This window comes from Lepidochelys kempii, chromosome 1 (genome assembly GCF_965140285.1).
Source record: "Lepidochelys kempii isolate rLepKem1 chromosome 1, rLepKem1.hap1, whole genome shotgun sequence".
Lineage (NCBI taxonomy): Eukaryota > Metazoa > Chordata > Testudines > Cheloniidae > Lepidochelys > Lepidochelys kempii.
The window spans coordinates 166,226,936-166,247,620 of NC_136380.1; the positions used below are offsets into that span (position 1 = coordinate 166,226,936).

A 20,685-nucleotide genomic window follows, 5' to 3' on the forward strand; every position below is an offset into this window, starting at 1 on the left:
CCACACTGCTATAAAAAAAAATAAAGAGGTGCACAAACTACAATAAAAGTGAAAAGTGATACTTTAACCCAAAAGACCGATTTTTTTAAGAGCTTTTTCACCACTGTTAAAATAGAAATCCTGGTGTAACCTTAATTATTAACATCAAGGGTAGCATTAGTGGTGGAGTTGGAGTCGTCTGATCCAGGGGTTCCCAATATATGGTTCCCCATATTATGATCTTTTAATTTTCAGTGTTTTAAAATCCATGTGTCTATTGGTATGCCACCACAGAGTCAGGGGTGTACTTGCTGTACATTTGGAGTTATTTAGTCCAAAGATTTCTCAAATTCAACCTCCCACAGGGAGCTGATTTTAATTCAGATTGCTCTAAAACTCACATGCACAGTGAGATTGTTTTGAAAACTTGTATTCCACACTAGGAGTGGAGGTAAACATTGGGAGAAGGGGGAGGAGAACACAAGTAAATGAACAAGTCAGTTCACGCCTCTGCAGAGTGCAGAGTCCCTTCCTCCTGCACTAGCCCCTGAAGTTGAGTATGGAGTCTGGGGCTTTCCTCCACTTCTCCTTTCTGCCTCCAAATGGTAGATGTGTTCACAGCCCATCAGTTACTGCCTTCCTCGCTCCCTTGCTGAAGGCGAGGAGGGGATAGGGGAAGAACAGAATTGGTAGCTGCATGGCACTCAGGTGTTCCCAGAAAGCCTTCTTTTGCTCCCCAATCATGCCCTCCTCTCTACCACACCTTTCTCAAAAAACTAAGGGAAATTCACTTCCTTAACACAGAATTATGGTTGGTAGCAGTGCCCTTTCCCCTTCCAGAATACTGAGTGCACCTATACTTAAACCTCTGAAAACCAGGAAATACAGGATTAAGTTACACACCAGTCCCACCCACAACGTTAACAATGCCCACTTTGAGTGAGTCTCCAACCTGCTCCTCGCAGACTTTTGTAGCATCTGTCCTTTCAGATGCTATGGAACACTCTGGGAATACAGCATATGGGTACAGAGGAGAAACCATCAGTGTGTGTCTTCACTAAGGCAAAAGTTGAATTTAACGCAGTCTTAGTGAAGACTAGCTGGCTCTGCCTGTCCTCCACTTGACCACTGACATCTACTAATGAAAGGGACTATATAAGAGCTAGGTGGTAATAATATAATATTTACTCTGCACAAATCACTCTACAGGTCCCAGATGTAACCATCCCTTGATCCATATCCTAAGGATTACCTCTGGAACATCACCTGCACTTGGGTCTGTCTTGTAGTGCAGTGTTGTGTGCCACCAGACTACTATTTTCACAATCCAAATAACTCAGAAGAGAAACAAGAGTTCCTCATGCCTTTGGGCACAGCCACACCTCTCCTCATATTTTAGTGTGAACTGTGGGAATCTACTACAAAATATAGCTGCCCCTAATACAGCGAAGGGCAGTTGGTGTGCATACAAATGAATGAAATAATACAGTTTTGAAGAACACCCTATACCTGGTAAAATATCACATGTACTTTAGTCATCTACATAGAGAAATTGACTGGCAGAACTAACCCCCTGTGTGGACACTTTATTCCAGAGTAAAAGTGACTTTATTACGGTATAATTACTCCCACATAACTATAGCAGCATAATATAATTAAGATATTTTGGAAGAGTGCAAGGCGCTGCCAGTCAACTTTAATAGTGCCTTAACAAAATTTTTAGGCCGTGAATATAGCAGAAATTTAAATTCTCTTTTAACAAAAATGTTAAACTGAAGCCATGTAATATTTCTATATATTAACTGAATTGTTGAGTTATTACCAGTTAGTGTGACTTTCTTGTGCTGCTGCAAGTGGTAAGAGTGCAGTATGGTTAGGCCATTTAAAAGTTCCTTAAATATGAAAGCTCTTTTGTATGTTATGTCCTGTACGTTTCTGCCTTTTTTCAGTCTGCTGCTTATCCTTATGCAATATACAGCTTCTCTTCTTTCTCTGAAAAGGTCTTGGAGCTCCTCCCAGTCCTGGGGTAGCAAGGAGAGAAATGGAAGGTAACATAATGATTTTTGTGTGGTAGAAATGAATCTTTAAATTAATATATGAATGACATTAGTGTCCTCACTGCTTAAAGACATTCTTGCTGTTTAAGTCCATCAATTTGTTGTGTAACTCCTAAACTTTTATCCTTCTATAGTATATTTTTCCAGACTGTCTTCTATTTAATTACTTGCATTTGTTGGTTGCTTGCAACTTTTATGTTGTGAGTCAAAATTCACTTATGAAAGATTAAGTGAAAAAATTAAACCATGGTACTGAAAACTTTCAAGATGTAATCTCAGAATTGTTTAAAATAATTCAGAAGGGTGTGTGTATGTGTGTGGGGGTGGATTAAGGTGAAATCTTTTAAATAGGTGCTTATATGTATCTGTTCTAGGCAGAAGACTTAGGAATAAAGAATATTTTATCTGACTAAAGCAGGGCTCTAGCAAGTTTGGTTTTTTTTCTTTTAAACAAAGAACTGAATGTCATATGAACTTTCAAGGTAGTAATTTCCACTAAAATATTTTAACACACTGAAAATAAGTATTGCCACAGTGGGAGGGGCTAACTACCCTGAGTACATGCCCGTTGTCTCGAATGGGACCCTACTCGGGACAGCTAGCCCCTCCCCTGCTTGTGCCGTCATGGCTACGCTCAATCTTTAGCTTGCATGAGTTAGCATGGGCATGTCTACTCAAACTGGAAGTTGTACCTTCCAGCTCTAACGTCGACATACCTGAAGGCCGTGTCAACACAAGAAAGCTTACAGCGCCATAGCTGTACCGCTGCAGCTGTGCTGCTGTAAGATCTCCTGTGTAGCCGCTCTGTGCTGATGGGAGAGAGCTTCCTGTCCACATAATTAAACCACCCCCAACAGTGGCGGTAGCATGTCTCCCAGCAACGTAGTGCTGTCCACACTGGCGCTTCTGTCAGTGTAACTTACGAAGTTCAGAGGGTTATTTTTCCCCAAACCCCTGAGCAGCATCTGTTGGTACAGCTTAAGTGCTAGTGTAGACATAGCCTTTGAGAGCAGAATTTATCTGCCAATTAGAGCAAATTTAACCAATTAAGAGCTGTCTGTTTTGAGATTAGACACACCCATTATTGGGAATCCTTCAAGTTACCACAGCTGACATTCTAACTGGGATCTTCATGATTAATAGGCAGTAGATCTGTCACTAGTGAGCCTCTCTCCCTTCCGGAATTCAGAGGTAGGGGTGGGTGGGTGTCAACTGGAAGTAAATTTTTTTTTAACATATTTTGCACTTCATAGTTTAAGTGCAGCATTCAAGGCTGATAATCAGAATCATCATTCAAATGTTGACCTCATTGTCAAAATGTTGTGTCCAATAAGAGGAGGAGGTTAGATCCAGGAATCTGTACATAAGTTCTTTAACTCACTGAACAATGTACAGCTACAGACAGACTTTGAGACCATGTTTTTGAATCAGATACTGTTCCTGAAACTCATCCTTTTTGAAGACATAGCTGCCAGAGTTGCTGCATAATATGTTATACAGTACAGCAACTTCCCTCTAACAGAGGCAGTCTTAACCCTAATATCAATAACATAGGCAATATCTGCAAAAAGAGATCTCACACACACAGGTTTTTTCATCACTAATACAATCCTATTGTTCCCATTTCTGTTATAACATACCGTTATTGCATAATATCAGTTTGCACCTGATCTGTCAATGAAAATCTCTTTTGTGACTGATTTTTCTTCATGCTTCAAAGTTCAAAAAAGCCCTGGAACACAAAGAAAAGATAATTTAGGTAATACAGATAACTGTTTGTTTTGCATTAATTATATTACAGAAAATGCCAACTTAGAAATATGTCCTAAATCAATGGTCTCTAATGGCTTTGTTACAGTTCGTAGTCAGCCTCCACCTTCAGCTGGATTCACAAGCACAGGAACTGTTGGATATAGTGCAGCCAGACCGGTAGGCATTCAAACTTTAAAGAATTTTCCTTTTGAAGTTTTTACACTGTATTAGTTGAGAGGTTTTCTTATGAATGGTGGTATGGACGAGAGATGTGTAAAATTGAGTCGATATCTTACAAGTTGTGTGAGGAGACAAAATCTTAAATCATATTCCTACTGTGTTCAGACTGTAAATACACCAATAAAGATTTTGAGCTGACTGTGTATTGCTTTGGACCTTTATATAGTAATTTACACATGCAAAGTATATGTAAAACTTTATCAAATAAGAGTGATTGCATTTTATGGCCACTTTTAAATAACGACACAATGTGTGAAGCAGAATCAGACACTTTATAGTTATTTTGTATGTTTTATACTCTTGTTTAAAATGAGATGATTTGGAAGGATAGGATTTATCAGGGCTTATGTGCATTCTGAAGTCTACAATTAATTGATGTATAATGGTGGTTGTACCTTGATTTTAATCAATCTTAACACTTTGCCTGGGATCTTTGTATTACTGTGAAGGCCTTGGTTGAATGAACAGTAGCCTTTTGTTCCTCTTTGTGCAGTGTTAGTGTGACCAAATGGAAATACTGCATACAGTTTTCAGTAGTTCAGTTACTTCTCTACAAGTAAGAAATAAAAAAAAAATAGAGGGTCAACAAAGCGCAATAAATATGATCAAAATTGGATGGAATGACCTATGAGCAGGAAAGCTTGAGAGCTAGTAGTCAAAGGACTAAACTTGCTAACCAAAGGCTGATGTGAAAAATTGTTGTTGGAGCAACAACTGACATTCAAGGGTGAAGCTCAGCCCATAGCTGGTGGTAGGTTTCAGATAAATTTGAAGCAACCCGCATCTCTGGCTCCTAGAAGGGAAAATGAATACTTGCAAATTCTTCATTTCTTCACACCTGCCCCAGAAGCCACCTAACTGTGAGAGGGACTTGACTGCTCTGTCCCATTCACCAGCAGTGAGCTGGCAAATACTTTTTCCAAGAGTTGCCTATGGGGAAAAATTAAAAGGCTTTAGATATTGTGGCAAAGTCAGACTGCACAGCGGTAAGAGTGGTGGAATCCGTACTAGAATGGTAAAAGCTCTTTTCTCCATGAGCTGAAAAGAGGCTACCTCAGGTCAACTAGGGATGCCTGAGTCCAGTTAAGGGCTGCCTGTGACCTTTAAAATCCCTTCTTCTGGTGAGAAAGACGTGAAGAGATGAGACACGATCTGCAGCAGGGAGAAAAGGCTTCTCCTGGGTGGAAAGCGTCTCTCCTCCCAGCAAGCAAGCTAGCTAACTGTCTGTTTGGGGAAGAACTGGCACTAGCATCACAAGGCAACATCCCAGAGAGGGGACAGGAAAAGGTATTCCCTTGTTCTAGTGTGAATTTTTCTTTGGTTTGGCTGAAGAGTACTACTCCCATGGCCTACTCTGAAGCCTACCTTGTAAATATTGGGGGGGGGAATACCCAAGTGAAGAATAAAACCTCTCCTTCGTGAAACTGATTTACTCCAGGTCCTTCCACCACAACCACCCCACCCTGACAAAGGGGGAAGATGCTGAGCCCAACAAGGCAAAGGAGATGCCTTGCCACAACATATACATTTTGTTAAAAAGACTGCTAAGAGGTGATAGCTGTCTACAAATATTGGAAATAATTGTTTAAAGCTTTGCTGATGCGTCTCACAATACTTTGCAAAATATCCTAGGAAGAACCTATATAGTATTTACTGGGTTGCGGAAGGCTTGTATTTATTAGGACATTTGCATGAAAAATGGGAGCTCTGTTGCTTAGGAGATCTCTGCTCCTTCTGTTTGTTCCTCACTGCAATCACAACAATAGCAGTTTCAGAGGAAAATAAACTGCAGTAGCATATTCTAGATAGAATATTTTTGTGTGCGTTTGAGGCATTAAGTGTCCATCAGTTTGTGAAAGAAAGAAGTTATGGAATGAACTTGTTAAAGGGAATTTAGGCTAGATATAAAGAAATATTTTTGAAAATAAAAATCACTTAGGCTATATTTTGGTCTTCTATAGGAAGTTGTAGGGAATTCCACCAAAAGAGCCGTTTACAAAATGCTTGGAGATAAACGGGGGTTAAGATGTTTTTTTCTGTATCGGTGTCTGCCAATACATTCTATTTCCTAGTGAACTGATGAGGAGGGAGGCAGATCCAGACCAATCACTTTTTGGCTTTGGAGTTAAGCTCTGTCTCCTTAGATTCTTGGATACTTACAGCACTTTATCTAAACAAAACGAAAGGCAGCAAAATTGAAAATGTACTTACATGTCTAAATTGATTCCTTGGGCTTTCGCTGTCTATTAGAGAATGTTGTCTCCCTTCTCTAAGGTACCTCAGCAGTGCTCCTCCTTGGATAGGCCCCCAAAATGACTGACAAGACAGAGGCCAAGGCTAACAGTCCTGAGAAATTGCTTAGGGCATGTCTGCATGGTAGGACAATGCACGCTGTGGGAGTGTGACTTCTAAAGCACTCTCACATGTTATGCATTAATTGGTCCACATAGACTACTGGTGCGCACTAGGGAATTTTTAGGTAGTATTCTTTGAAACAGCACTATGTTAAAGAGCGCTAGAGAACTATTAGTGCATACCTGCAGAGTTTACATGGAACAATTAAGGTTTAATATGTTAATGCACTTTAGAAATCACACCCCTCTAGTGCACATTACCCTACTGTGTAGACATGACCTTAGCCTGCATAGATCTCCTCTTAAGAGGTACTGAAGGGAATTTTTGCCTTTGCTGCAAATAACTCCAAAGTTTTCTTCCATTATCAATACAGCACAAGAACTCAATAGCCTACCACCAAGTCAGCACTTAGGTTAGATCCCCATGTCCTAGGCAGGAGATAATCAGTTCTGAGATCTCTTCAATCCACATAGATTCATAGATACTAAGGTCAGAAGGGACCATTATGATCCTCTAGTCTGACCTCCTGCACAACGCAGGCCACAGAATCTCACCCACCAACTCCTGAAAAACCTCACCTATGTCTGAGCTATTGAAGTCCTCAAATCGTGGTTTAAAGACTTCGAGGAGCAGAGAATCCTCCAGCAAGTGACCTGTGCCCCATGCTACAGAGGAAAGCGAAAAACCTCCAGGACCTCTTCCAATCTGCCCTGGAGGAAAATTCCATCCTGACACCAAATATGGCGATCAGCTGAACCCTGAGCATATGGGTAAGATTCACCAGCCAGATACTACAGAAAATTCTTTCCTGGGTAACTCATCTAACATCCCATCACAGGCCATTAGGCCTAATTACCATGAATATTTAAAGATCAATTAATTACCAAAATCATGTTATCCCATCATACCATCTCCTCCATAAACTTAACAAGTTTAATCTTAAAGCCAGATAGATCTTTTGCCCCCACTGCTTCCCTTGGAAGGCCATTCTAAAACTACACTCCTCTGATGGTTAGAAACCTTCGTCTAATTTCAAGTCTAAACTTCCCAATGACCAGTTTATATCCATTTGTTCTTGTGTCCACATTGGTACTGAGCTTAAATAATTCCTCTCCCTCTCCGGTATTTATCCCTCTGATCTATTTATAGAGAGCAATCATATCTCCCCTCAACCTTCTTTTAGTTAGGCTAAACAAGCCAAGCTCCTTGAGTCTCCTGTCATAAGACAGGTTTTCCATTCCTCGGATCGTCCTAGTAGCCCTTCTCTGTAACTGTTCCAGTTTGAATTCATCCTTCTTAAACGTGGGAGACCAGAACTGCATACAGTACTCCAGGTGAGGTCTCACCTCCTTATCTCTACTGGAAATACCTCTCCTGATGCATCCCAAGACCGCATTAGCTTTTTTCACGGCCATATCACATTGGCGGCTCATAGTCATCCTGTGATCAACCAATACTCCAAGGTCCTTCTCCTCCTCCATTACTTCTAATTGATGCGTCCCCAGCTTATAACTAAAATTCTTGTTATTAATCCGTAAATGCATAACCTTACACTTCTCACTATTAAATTTCATCCTATTACTATTACTCCAGATTACACGGTAATCCAGATCTTCCTGTATGATATCCCGGTCCTTCTCTAAATTGACAATGCCTCCCAGCTTTGTATCATCCGCAAACTTTATTAGCACACTCCCACTTTTTGTGCCGAGGTCAGTAATAAAAAGATTAAATAAGATTGGTCCCAAAACTGATCCTTGAGGAACTCCACTGGTAACCTCCCTCCAGCCTGACAGTTCACCTTTCAGTAGGACCTGTTGTAGTTTCCCCTTTAACCAATTCCTTATCCACCTTTCAGTTTTCATATTGATCCCCATCTTTTCCAATTTAACTAATAATTCCTCATGTGGTATGGTATCAAACGCCTTACTGAAATCTAGGTAAATTAGATCCACTGCGTTTCCTTTGTCTAAAAAATCTGTTACTTTCTCAAAGGAAGAGATCAGGTTGGTTTGGCACGATCTACCTTTTGTTAAACCATGTTGTATTTTGTCCCATTTACCATTGACTTCAATGTCCTTAACTACTTTCTCCTTCAAAATTTTTTCCAAGACTTTGCATACTACAGATGTCAAACTAACAGGCCTGTAGTTACCTGGATCACGTTTTTTCCCTTTCTTAAAAATAGGAACTATGTTAGCAATTCTCCAATCATACGGTACAACTCCTGAGTTTACAGATTCATTAAAAATTCTTGCTAATGGGCTTGCAATTTCGGGTGCCAATTCCTTTAATATTCTTGGATGAAGATTATCTGGGCCCCCTAATTTAGTCCCATTAAGCTGTTTGAGTTTCGCTTCTACCTCAGATATGGTAATATCTACCTCCATATCCTCATTCCCATTTGTCATGCTACCATTATCCCGAAGATCCTCATTAGCCTTATTAAAGACTGAGGCAAAGTATTTGTTTAGGATATTGGGCCATGCCTAGATTATCCTTAACCTCCACTCCATCCTCAGTGTTTAGCGGTCCCAGTTCTTCTTTCTTTGTTTTCTTCTTATTTATATAGCTATAGAACCTTTTACTATTGGTTTTAATTCCCTTTGCAAGGTCCAACTCTACTTGATTTTTAGCCTGTCTCACTTTATCCCTACATGTTCTGACCTCAATAAGGTAGCTTTCTTTGCTGATCCCTCCCATCTTCCACTCCCTGTATGCTTTCTGCTTTTTCTTAATCACCTCTCTGAGATGTTTGGTCATCCAGCTTGGTCTACAACTCCTGCCTATGAATTTTTTCCCCTTTCTCGGGATGCAGGCTTCCGATAGCTTCTGCAGTTTTGATTTAAAGTAATCCCAGGCCTCCTCTACCTTTAGATCCATAAGTTCTTCAGTCCAATCCACTTTCCTAACTAATTTCCTTAATTTTTGAAAGTCAGCCCTTTTAAAATCAAAAACCCTAGTTGCAGATTTATTTTTGTTAATCCTTCCCTTCAGTTTGAACTGAATTAGCTCATGATCACTTGAACCAAGATTGTCCCCTACAAGCATTTCTTCTATGAGGTCCTCGCTACTCACCAAAACCGAATCTAAAATGGCATCCCCTCTAGTCAGTTCAGCAACTACTTGATGAAGGCATCCATCAGCTATCGCATCTAGGAAAATCTGGCCTAGCTACTGACCAGAAGGAAGATGTGTTGGGGAGAAACCATTGAGGCAAAGTCCTTGCTAATCATAAAGTTGAATCTGAGTCATCTATCCTCCACAAAACCAGAAATGTAGATACCTCATTGTGGATGCCCTTCATACCACATTAGCTAGTGAGAAAGCAAAGACCCTGCCAAGAGAAAGCAGAGGTTATTTTAAATCTTCAGTTGTTGTTTTTCCTGGACAACTACTACTGAAACAACCTTCCTGCTGCCCCAGACCTGACTAGTGCAAGGATCTTGAGGTAATTTTTCAACAATCTGGCCTTCATTGTTCCATCAGAAGTGTTAAACTGGCTGTTTCCATTTCTGAGGAAACAGAAACAATTTGAGCCATGGGAGAAATCTTTTCCTGTCCCTTTTCTGGCGCTGACATGAGACTGTTGCCATTACTAACCAAAAAGGGATACTCCAAAGAAGTTGTTAAAACTGGCTGGCACCCAGCAAAGATTCCACCAATAGTTCCTATTCCAGGAAATGGAATAAATCAGATCAAAATTAACATTTTGTACCACTTTTTCAAAAAGAATTAAATTTGGGGCTAAAGGCCAATTCCTGGAAGGTCCACATCTTGGCAATTGCTGGCATAATTCAGTAAAACAAACCAAATCTCATCACTTCCTATCTGTATGTGATGGATTTCTTAAAGACCACCATCTGAACTTCAGTCCAAAACTAGTTGGTTCTTAGAGCCCTAACCCATTAATCATTCAAATCTCAGAGCTCAATTTCCTTATTTTCCTTGATTTACACGGCCTTTCTGGCAGCAGTTATTTCTGCTATAAGACTTACAGAATTAGAGACAGCCACAATGTCCTATTATTGCTTATTTCACGAATACTGTGTGGTTTTAAGGACGGCTTCAGCCTTTATTTCTATTCTGTTCCGATTCAGAGGAGCCTATATAGGTTTCCTAAGGAAAACAACTTCTTTTATAGATCTTGGAATATCATCCTAAATATCCAGTTCCTAAACATCCAAAGGAAAAGAAGTGGGCATGTTTCTTGGGATGAGTTTTATTCTAACAAAACTTGTTTCTAAAAACTACCTTGGGTTTTTTGGGTGTGGGTTTTGGGTTTTTGTTGTTGTTTTGTTTTTTTGCCACTTGGCAGTCAAAAGGAAGAAAACTATACGTGTTTTTTATTTTTTGATGCTTGGTGGCTTAAAGCATTTAAAAGTCAGATGGACTTAACCCAGGTATACTGGACCAGGGCCATTAAACATTGTCTTCTAAATCTAGTAAATGTATTAGGCTAGATCAAGGGTGATATCTTCTTCTTCTTTTTTTAAAGACACAGTTTGTATGAGGAATTATGTGTATAAGTTTTTCCAAAAACGTCCCTGGGTCATTCTCACTGTTGTTAAATCTCACAGGAGGATTGGCAACAATGGATAAACTGGGGACAGAAAACATTTGCTTTATGTGATCATTCGTTTTCTTCTGGTATCCATTCTTGGTAGCATGACTCACACCACATGCAGTTTATAGGCATGTGTGTTCTTTCAAATTAAATTCCTCTTTGGAATAGTTTCATATTTCTCCTTTAATGCTCTGCTCTACAAGTTCATCAAAAAAGGATATCCAATAGCCTACATATTTACTGGCACTCTTTGGTTAGGCAGAATGTCCCCATCCTTCCTGGAGACACTGTACCTACATGTAAGATTTGCAAAAATGGGTTCTAAAGAATAAATCCCAGGTCAAGCATAACATTTTCTGCACTGCACATCACAGGTCTTCGGGGCATGGAATGCATTATTACTGGGGTTTGTAAAGGGCTTGGTAAACTTTTATAGTGCTGTATAAATGGTTTACAATGATTGCTTGTTAGGTCTTTTCTATCCCAGAGTATCTCTGATTCCGGAAAATGGTGATTCTTCATTTCCCATCCTGCAGTACTCCTTTGCTTCTGTTTAGAAATGACCTCTGAGTGGTTTTCAACTCCACCAAATTTTTATTAGCAATTTACCAATTCTGACAAAACTATTACTACTTTCAGAATGACATGAACATATATTTCTTGAGACAGAAGAACAAAGGTTTTAAGCCACCTATGTGACTCCCACTTCTCTGGGTAAAAGACTGTCTTTTTGTTACGTGTTTGTACAGTTCTGAGAACAGTAGAGCTTCTGGTCTATGACTGGGGGCCCTTGGCATGGCTGCAATACAAAAAAAATCATCAGTCATTCAGCAGGAGATCACGTTAGTTCCAGAAGTATAGCTAAAGTATTTTATTTTTACCAATTATTATTTCAGACTGTTCCACCCCGAGCTGGAGTTATTAGTGCACCACAAAGCCATGTCCGTCCGTCTGTGGGGAGGCCAACACTTGAAACCCAAACCAAGCCAGCTGAACCGCCAAGAGGTAATGCTATACTTTAGAAGAAAAGGAAATGTAATCTACTGTTTAATGGCAAATCTAGGTTGGCTGCCTTATTTACCCTATCCAAACCTGTCCCACCCTTACCTTTGATTTGCTTCCAACTGAAAAAGCCATTAGTTTTCTGTGAAACAAGACGATTCTTTCATGTAATAATGTATGGCCATTCCTCATAATTAAGGCTGTGAGTTTGTCACGAAGGTCACGGATTATGTGACTTTCCATGACCTCCATGATTTCTGCAGCAGCCAGTGCGCCTGGCTCAAAGGCAACTCAGGCAGCCCCTGCGCAAGTCACACCGGCCGCCGCTGGAGCAGTCTTGGGCCCCGGTGTCCCCCTTCCCCAGAAGCAGAGTTGGGGGGGAAGGGGCATGGGACAAGGTGAGGAGGGCTCTGGGCAGCACTTACCTGGGGGGCTCTCTGGAAGCAGTGACATCCCCTCACTCAGCTCCATCCTAGATGGCCAGGCAACTCCATGCACTGCCTCCGCCCAGAGCACTGGCTTCACAGCTCCTGTTGGCCGGGAACCAGGGCCAATGGGAGCTGCGGGGGTGGTGCCTGCAGGTGGAAGCAGTGTGCAGAGCTTCCTGGCCATGCCTTCGTCTAGGACGGAGCTGAGCAAGGGAAATGTCACCACTTCTGGGGTGCAGGAGTCCCAGGTTGCGCGCCACCCTCCCCCAGCTCCCGTGGGGCCCCCAGGAAGGCCGTTGTCCACCACCCCCACCCCAATTTTTAATCATGGGTATTTTTTAGTAAATGTCATGGACAGGTCACAGGGGCTGTGAATTTTTGTTCACTGTCCATGACTTTTACTAAAAATATCCATGACTAAAACTTAGCCTTACTCATAATGCATGGAATAATCTAAGTCAGCAGCTAATGCCTTAAACTGCACTTAGAAATAAACTAGCAGCCAGTGTAGATCATGGTGCCTCAAGTGTAATGTGCTTTTAGAGGGAAAATACTTAAGAAGTGTGCTGCCTCATTTTGCCCTGGAAATAGTACTACCTCCTACCTTAGATGTATTTCACAAGTAACTTTTAATGTGCCAAGAGGAATATGTAACACATTGTGTGTTGTGGTAGCCTGGTGCTCCTAATAGCTGCACCACTAGTGTTATCTTGGGATATTCAAAAGCACCTAAGTGATTAGGAGCACACGACCAATTGACTTTCAATGGGACCACCTTCAACCTCCATCCTAAACTGACTGATAAAACTGTCTTAAATATGTATTGTTCAGAGTGTACATCTGTACAACAGTGACTTTCAAAATACATTTTATGTTTTACCTTAGTTATCTAGATATCTATTTTATTAATCATTTTTATGGAGAAAACATCCAGAATATATTTCTAATAAAATGCATTGTAAATGTATTTGTAGTGTCACCTTTGCTTCCTGAACCACTTAAACCTCAGGCCGTAGTTCCTCTTCAACCCACCATTCAGCCACCATCTGTTCAAAAAATGCAGGAGCCTCTTATGCCTATGATGATGCATACATCTCAGACAACTTCTCCACAGAATCTGGAAGCACCACCGCAACCACCTCCTCGGAGTAGGTCATCCCACAGCTTGCCTTCAGAATCGGTTACTTCACAACAGCAAGTAAGTGTACAACTGAATATTTTAGTGTTGTGCCTTAACACAGCCTACCTTGACTTAACATCACAGATCACAGAAAAGCCCCAGAACAAAAAAAAAGTACCATTAATGATTAAACTTCTGATACCTAAGCACAGCAGGATAACAGCACAGCAGTAAGATAACACTTAGGTGATTCTATATTGTCCTTGTATACTGAAAATGTAAACCCTGAATATTATTTTTTTAATTTCTTGAGAATTTTTCATTTTGATAGTTACCTAAAATATAAATTACGTGTTCTTACATCTTGTCATGTAACAATAGAATTGTAATCTTGTACCTTTATATGAAAAAATGTTTTCCAAAATTGAATACATTTCACAATAACACAAATGTGTACCTTACAGACTGGGCAACTTAATAGATACTTTTTCTTAAGAGATCTCTCTAAATCTTGCACAGAAATACTTGGAGCTTCATACTGGAGCTAATTCATTTCAAGGTGGGAAAGCTGAGTCCTAATTTTAACTAAAGTACATTTATTCTGTTTAATTCATGGTGTTCATTAAAATATACAATACTCCAAAATAATTTGACATTTTAATTCAGTAACATTGAATGCTCTGTTCTGTGTACTAGCTAAAGTATAATTTAAAAACAAACCCTTTGTTTAAGAAAAGCAATAATTCTTCGAGGACTGTCCCTATGGGTGCTCCACTTTAGATATTGTGGCACCCTGCACTTCTAGTTGGAGACTTTTGGTAGCAGTGCCCTGGTTGGCCGCACCCTTATCTACTTTCATATTGCTTTTATTCTCTGCCCTTTTCTCAGTTTAATTTCCCTCGTTGTTAATCTCCCTTCATTTTTCTTTCGTTTCCCATTTAAAAAAAAAGAAAACCTCTCTGTTTTTCTCCCCGCCTCAGGCTGATAGTTCCTGAAGAGGAATTAGACTGGGACTATTCCCATTCTGTATTCAGCTAGCCTCGGACATGCCTGGCTCGCCAGGTTTCAAGTGCTGTCTGACATGCAGACTCTCAATACCAGTGACAGATGGCCACTTGCAGTGTGTCCGTTGCCTGGGAGAGAGAGACTTTACTCATAGATTCATAGATTCACAGATATTAAGGTCAGAAGGCACCTTTATGATCATCTAGTCTGACCTGCACAACGCAGGCCACAGAATCTCACCCACCCACTCCTGCGAAAAACCTCTCACCTATGTCTGAGCTATTGAAGTCCTCAAATTGTGGTTTAAAGACTTCGAGGAGCAGAGAATCCTCCAGCAAGTGACCCATGCCCCATGCTACAGAGGAAGGTGAAAAACCCCCAGGGCCTCTTCCAATCTGCCCTGGAGGAAAATTCCTTCCAACCCCAAATATGGCGATCAGCTGAACCCTGAGCATATAGGCAGGATTCACCAGCCAGATACCCAGGAAAGAATTCTCTGTAGTAACTCAGGTCCCACCCCATCTAACATCCCATCACAGGCCATTGGGCCTATTTATCATGAATAGTTAAAGATCAATTAATTGCCAAAATCATGCTATCCCATCATACTATCTCCTCCATAAACTTATTAAGTTTAATCTTAAAGCCAGATAGGTAAAGAGTCCCCACTGCAAGAAACTCACAGCACGGACAAGAAAGGCCAGGGACTTCCAATTCAAACTTTTAATGATGGAGGGATCCCTCTGACCTGCCTCTGACCCTGAGTCCAGGACACCACCTCTCCAGTCGTCACCTGCAGCTGCCTCAGATATGGGGTCCTTTTCAAAAATGGCTGCTAAGGACCCTGGTCCTAGCAAAGCCACAAAAATGCCTCTCACTCCTCACCACACCAGAATTCCCCTTTTAAAAAAAAAAAAAAAAAATTAAAAGGCAATCCATGACTGCAAAAACTGCCACGGTACCAATGGCACCCAGAGCGCCAGGCCATGAGGCAATGGCATCGTCCGCTCCGAGGAGTGAAAGACCCTGTGCGGTCTCACTCTTGCAGCGGCAAAACTAAGCCTTATAGCTCAGTGTGAAGGGAACAGAAACCTCAGCCACAGAGCAGCGCTAAGGCGCCACCTGCTGCACCAATACAATATGACAGGTCTGCGGCACCGACAACACTGGTTCCTAGCCTGAGCTTGCCTGCGCTGTCGGCACTGAGTATCCTGGTACTGCAGCAGTTTGTCAGCCCTGCAGACCTCCTTACTGCTTTCACCCCGGGAACTCTACTCTTTGGCACCGATGGCACCCCGGCCAGATCGGCGCTAAGTGTCATCATTATACCTGCTGGCTTGGCCCCTCCTCTCTCCAGTGATGAAGAGGAGGAAGTGGAGACAGGAGTGGACACATCTCACCACTCCTCTCCTAAACCTGGACCTGCTCAGCCACAGGGCGTGGATAGGCAACCCCCACAATGGGTGCCCCCTCCCATGGCCTTCCTGCCGCAGTGAGCATACTGGAACCCCTGGGCATTATACAGAACCCAAAAAACCCAGCCATCCAGTCCATCCAGATCCAGGACACAGCAATCGTGTCTGCCATCTGCTCCAGCTTCCCCAGAACTGCTGGAGGAGGAAGTTGAGGAATCTGCAGACAGGCCAGAGGATGTTCCCCTCCCACCTACTCAAATCCTCACTTCGTCTCCGGCCGACACAATAATGCCACACACACACCCACGTTGGGAGATGACTTTAAATACTCTCAGGATTTATTTAAAAAAGTAGCAGATTCATTAGACATCCCACTGGCTGAGTTACCAGAGACTCAACACAAGCTGACAGATATATTGCAAGCTTCTCAGTCAGCCAAGTTAGCACTACCCATTAATGCTGCCATCATGGACCCAGCAAAAACTGTAGGACAGACTCCAGCCACAGCCCCACCTTCGTGTAAGCGATCTGACAAGAAGTACTACATGCCGGCTAAAGGAGCTGAGTTCTTGTTTACCCACCCTACTTCAAACTCATTGGTGGTAGAGGCAGTTAATCAAGGGGGGAAGCAATATCAAACCAAAACCAACCCTATGATAAAGATTGGAAATGCCTAGACTTCTTCGGCAAGAAAGGCAATTCATCAGTGACCCTCCAGTTTCGCATAGCAAACTACTCTGCATTACTGGTTAAGTACACACACATTTTTTCTTAGATGTCATCTTTTATTGAGCACATCCCATCTGACAAAAAATAACTATATAAAGCCGATATAGCAAAAGGCTTCCTCATCGCCAGAACTGCCTTGCAGCCTTCTCTAGATTCTGCTGACATGGCGGTTCGCTCCATCACCACATCTGTTGTCATGTGGAGGGCTTCATGGCTCCATCTCTGTGGCTTCCCCAAGGTGGTCCAGGCGACAGTAGAAGACTTACTTTTGAGGGGCAAAAATTGTTTGCAGAGCACGGACATCTCCTTACACACCCTGAAGGACCCTCGTACAACATTACAGATGCTTGGTATCTATATCACTGTGAACAAAAAGAGAATCAGCAGATTCTACAACCAGCGATTCCGTCCTGACCCATACACTCAGCCTCAACAACATTATGATCAATTCTGCAAGCAGCGCCCAACGAGACACCGTCAGACGCGGGACCAGTCGTCTACGTCTCAGCCATCCACTTCTAGGCAATTGTTTTGAAGTGTTGGTCAAGGACACGATAGCCCCATATTCTCCAATCCCAGAGTCACCTCTAATCCCCAGCCCATTTGGGGACTGCCTTACATTCTTTTACCCAGTCTGGAGAATCATCATTACAGACAAGTGGGTTCTGGAGATTATACAGAAGGGCTATTCATAGAATCATAGAAGGTTAGGGTTGGAAGGGAACTCAGGAGGTCATCTAGTCCAGCCCCCTGCTCAAAGCAGGACCAATCCCCAATTTTTGCCCCAGATCCCTAAATGGCCCCCTCAAGGATTGAACTCACAACCCTGGGTTTAGCAGGCCAATGCTCAAACCACTGAGCTATTCCATCCCCTTTCTTTCCGTTCCATCTACCCACCCCCGTTCCTCTTCAGGGACCGATCTCACAAGCACCTCTTACAGCAGGAAATACACCATCTCCTGCAATTAGGTGCTGTGCTGAACCGGTACTGGTTCCACAGGGCTCGGGGGTTCTACTTGCATTACTTTCTCACTCCGAAGAAAACAGGTGAATGGAGGCCCATTCTGCACCGACACAAACTAAACAAGTTTGTGAGAACACAGCACTTCAAGATGGTAACCCTAGCAACCATAGTTCCAGCATTAGAGAAAGGAGATTGGCTCTCAGCCCTCGGCCTGCAGGATGCTTATTTTCACGTCAATATCCACCCCACGCACAGGAGACTCTTACGATTCACTCTTGGCAACCTACACTATCAATACAAAGTACTTCCCTTTGGCCTATCTACGGCTCCCAAGGGTTTTTTCCAAAGTACTGGCTGTGGCAGCAGCACATCTTCACACGCAGGTTGTGACCATATTCCCCGATGTAGACGACTGCCTGTTAAAAGCACCGACTTATGACGAGGCAGTTCACGCCACTCTAACCCTATTTACAAACTTAGGGTGACAAATCAACCTACAGAAATCCACCCTGACCCCAACCCAACAACTGGACTTTATAGGGGTATACCTCAACTGTGTCACGGCATCAGCATGGCTACCCCAACAATGGTTTCTTGCCTTAACAAACCTAATCACAATAGTAAGACACAGTCCACAAACGTCCGCCAGAACATGCCTACAACTTCTAGGACACATGTCGGCTACGACGTTTGTCGTGAAACATGCCAGCCTGCATATGAGAAGTCTACAAACCTGGCAATGCACTGTATACATTCCTCACAGACATTTGATCAACAGATGGCTTACAATGTCCAGGAGAGTGAAAGACTTGCTCGCATGGTGGACAAAACAAACAAATGTCCGCTCAGGCGTTCCCTTCCAAAAGTAAACCCCATCAGTCACTATCACCACGGATGCCTCTCTGGTAGGATGGGGTCACACTTGGCCCACAACACCATCCAGGCCGGTGGTCCCTACAGGAGTCACATCTCCACATAAATATACTGGAGCTCTGACCAGTTCGAAATGCCTATCATCACTTTCTCCCCCGATCCACAACAAAACTGTCCAGATTCTCATGGACAACTTGGTGACTGTTTTATATAAATCGCCAAGGAGGGGCCCTCTCTTATCTTTTCTGCACAGAAGCAGTCCACCTCTGGCAATGGTGCATTTTCAACAACGTAGACATCACAGCATCCTACCTACCTGGAAACCAGAATGCCACAGCAGATGACCACAGCAGGAACTTCTCACAGATGCACAAGTGGGAACTGGACCCACAAATTCTGCAAACTATATTCCGACAATGGGGATTCCCCTCAATAGACCTCTTCTCCACGACCCACAATGCCAAATTCCCACAATACTGCCTCCAAGCAGGACTGGGACATAACTCTCTCTGAGACACCTTCCTCCTCAAATGGGAAGCCCCACTCCTGTACGCCTTACCCCCGATCTCCGTGTTGAGTCGTATCCTACACAAGATCAGACCAGACAAATCCAGGGTCATCTTGATTACACCAACATGGCCTGGACAAACATAGTTCTCTTACCTGACCCAGATGTCTGTCAGATCATGAATCCTTCCCCTCCTGCCTCACCTACTGACACAGGATGCAGGATGCCTGCATCACCCTAACATTCCAACACTTCGTCTCAAGGCATGGCTAATCAATGGATGACAGAACTCAAAACAAACTGCTCCAAGGAGGTCCAAGACATTCTACTTAACAACCGATATCACTCCACATGAGAAACATATGCACACAAGTGGAAAAGATGCTCCATTTGGTGCTGAGACAAGCAAATCATTCCACAATCTGCCCCGTTACCCACTATCCTTGAGTACATATTGACACTCAAATCAGGCCTCTCGACTAGCTCACTCAGAGTGCACTTATCAGCCATCACCACCTTTCACAACAAGGTAGATGGACTCCCCATTTTCACCCATCCACTCACTAAGCCCTTTTATTGAGAACACTTATCCTACATTAAGGGACCCGACCACCTATGTGGGACCTCAGCCTGGTTCTCCGTGCCCCCATGGGCAAGCCCTTTGAACCGCTAGTGACCTGCTCGTTCCTACACTTATCCATGAAGGTCGCCTTTTTAGTAGCTATCACATCAGTATGAAGGGTGGGAGAGTTGGGTGCCCTAATGGCTCAGCCACCTTATACCACATTCCTCAAGGACCAAGTAATCCTATGCTCACACACTAAATTCATACCCAAGGTTGCCTCTCTCTTCCATCTCAACAAACCCATTTACTTAGCTGTATTCTTCCCCAAGCCACACGCCAGCAACAGGGAGGCATTCCTTTACATGCTAGACGTCCACAGAGTGCTTGTGTTCTATGTAGAGAGAACAAAAACATTCAGAAAATCATCCAGGCTATTCGTATCCACAACAGAACGATCAAGAGGCCAAACCATTTCCAAACAGAGACTTTCTAAATGGATCTTTAATTGTATCAAGTGATGTTACCAAAATTACAATTTGAAAGCTCCTTCTGGACTTCGCACACATTCCACTAGAGCTATGTCCACATCCATAGCCTTTCTCAAACATGTATCCATCACTGATATTTGTAAAGCAGCTACCTGAGCATTGCCCCATACTTTCACCAAACATTATGCCCTGGAACAGCAGTCAGCTACAGATGCTCACTTCAGTCTATCGGTGCTCTCCACTGTACATACATAGGCTCCGAAGCCCCTCCTCTCCACCAAGGGGCACTGATCTTCAGTCACCTAAAGTGGAACACACTTCGAAGAAGAAAAGGTTACTCACCTTGTGCAGTAATTGAGGTTCTTCGAGATGATTGTCCCTGTGGGTGCTCTACTACCCACCCTCCTCCCCTCTGGTTTGGAGTTTCAACTCGATCCTCTGTGGGTAGAGAAGGAACTGGGTGGCTGTTGGCTGCGCGCCTGGGGTAGCTGCTCGGAGCAGCGTGAGCACGGCCAACCTGGGCACTGCTACCAAAAGTCTCCAACAAGAAGCGCAGGGCACCAAGACACCTAAAGTGGAGCACCCACAGGGACAACCATCAAGAAGAACCTCAGTTACTGCACAAGGTGAGTAACCCT

General features: G+C 42.8%; 1 protein-coding gene across 10 annotated transcripts in view; it reads left to right on the forward strand.

Annotated features, from left to right (window-relative positions):
- The window catches only part of SYNJ1 (synaptojanin 1), a 107,566-nt gene that overhangs the window by 79,699 nt on the left and 7,182 nt on the right, over positions 1-20,685 (forward strand). For 6 of the 10 annotated variants that reach the window (XM_073362090.2, XM_073362098.2, XM_073362156.2 and 3 more), the window contains exons 27-31: positions 1,980-2,027; positions 3,757-3,795; positions 3,895-3,965; positions 11,847-11,955; positions 13,355-13,578. In XM_073362090.2, the coding sequence (XP_073218191.1) occupies positions 1,980-2,027; positions 3,757-3,795; positions 3,895-3,965; positions 11,847-11,955; positions 13,355-13,578 (491 nt within the window). The remainder of the gene's footprint in view (positions 1-1,979; positions 2,028-3,756; positions 3,796-3,894; positions 3,966-11,846; positions 11,956-13,354; positions 13,579-20,685) is intronic. The other 4 variants (XM_073362107.2, XM_073362119.2, XM_073362128.2 and 1 more) reach the window with 2 other exon arrangements.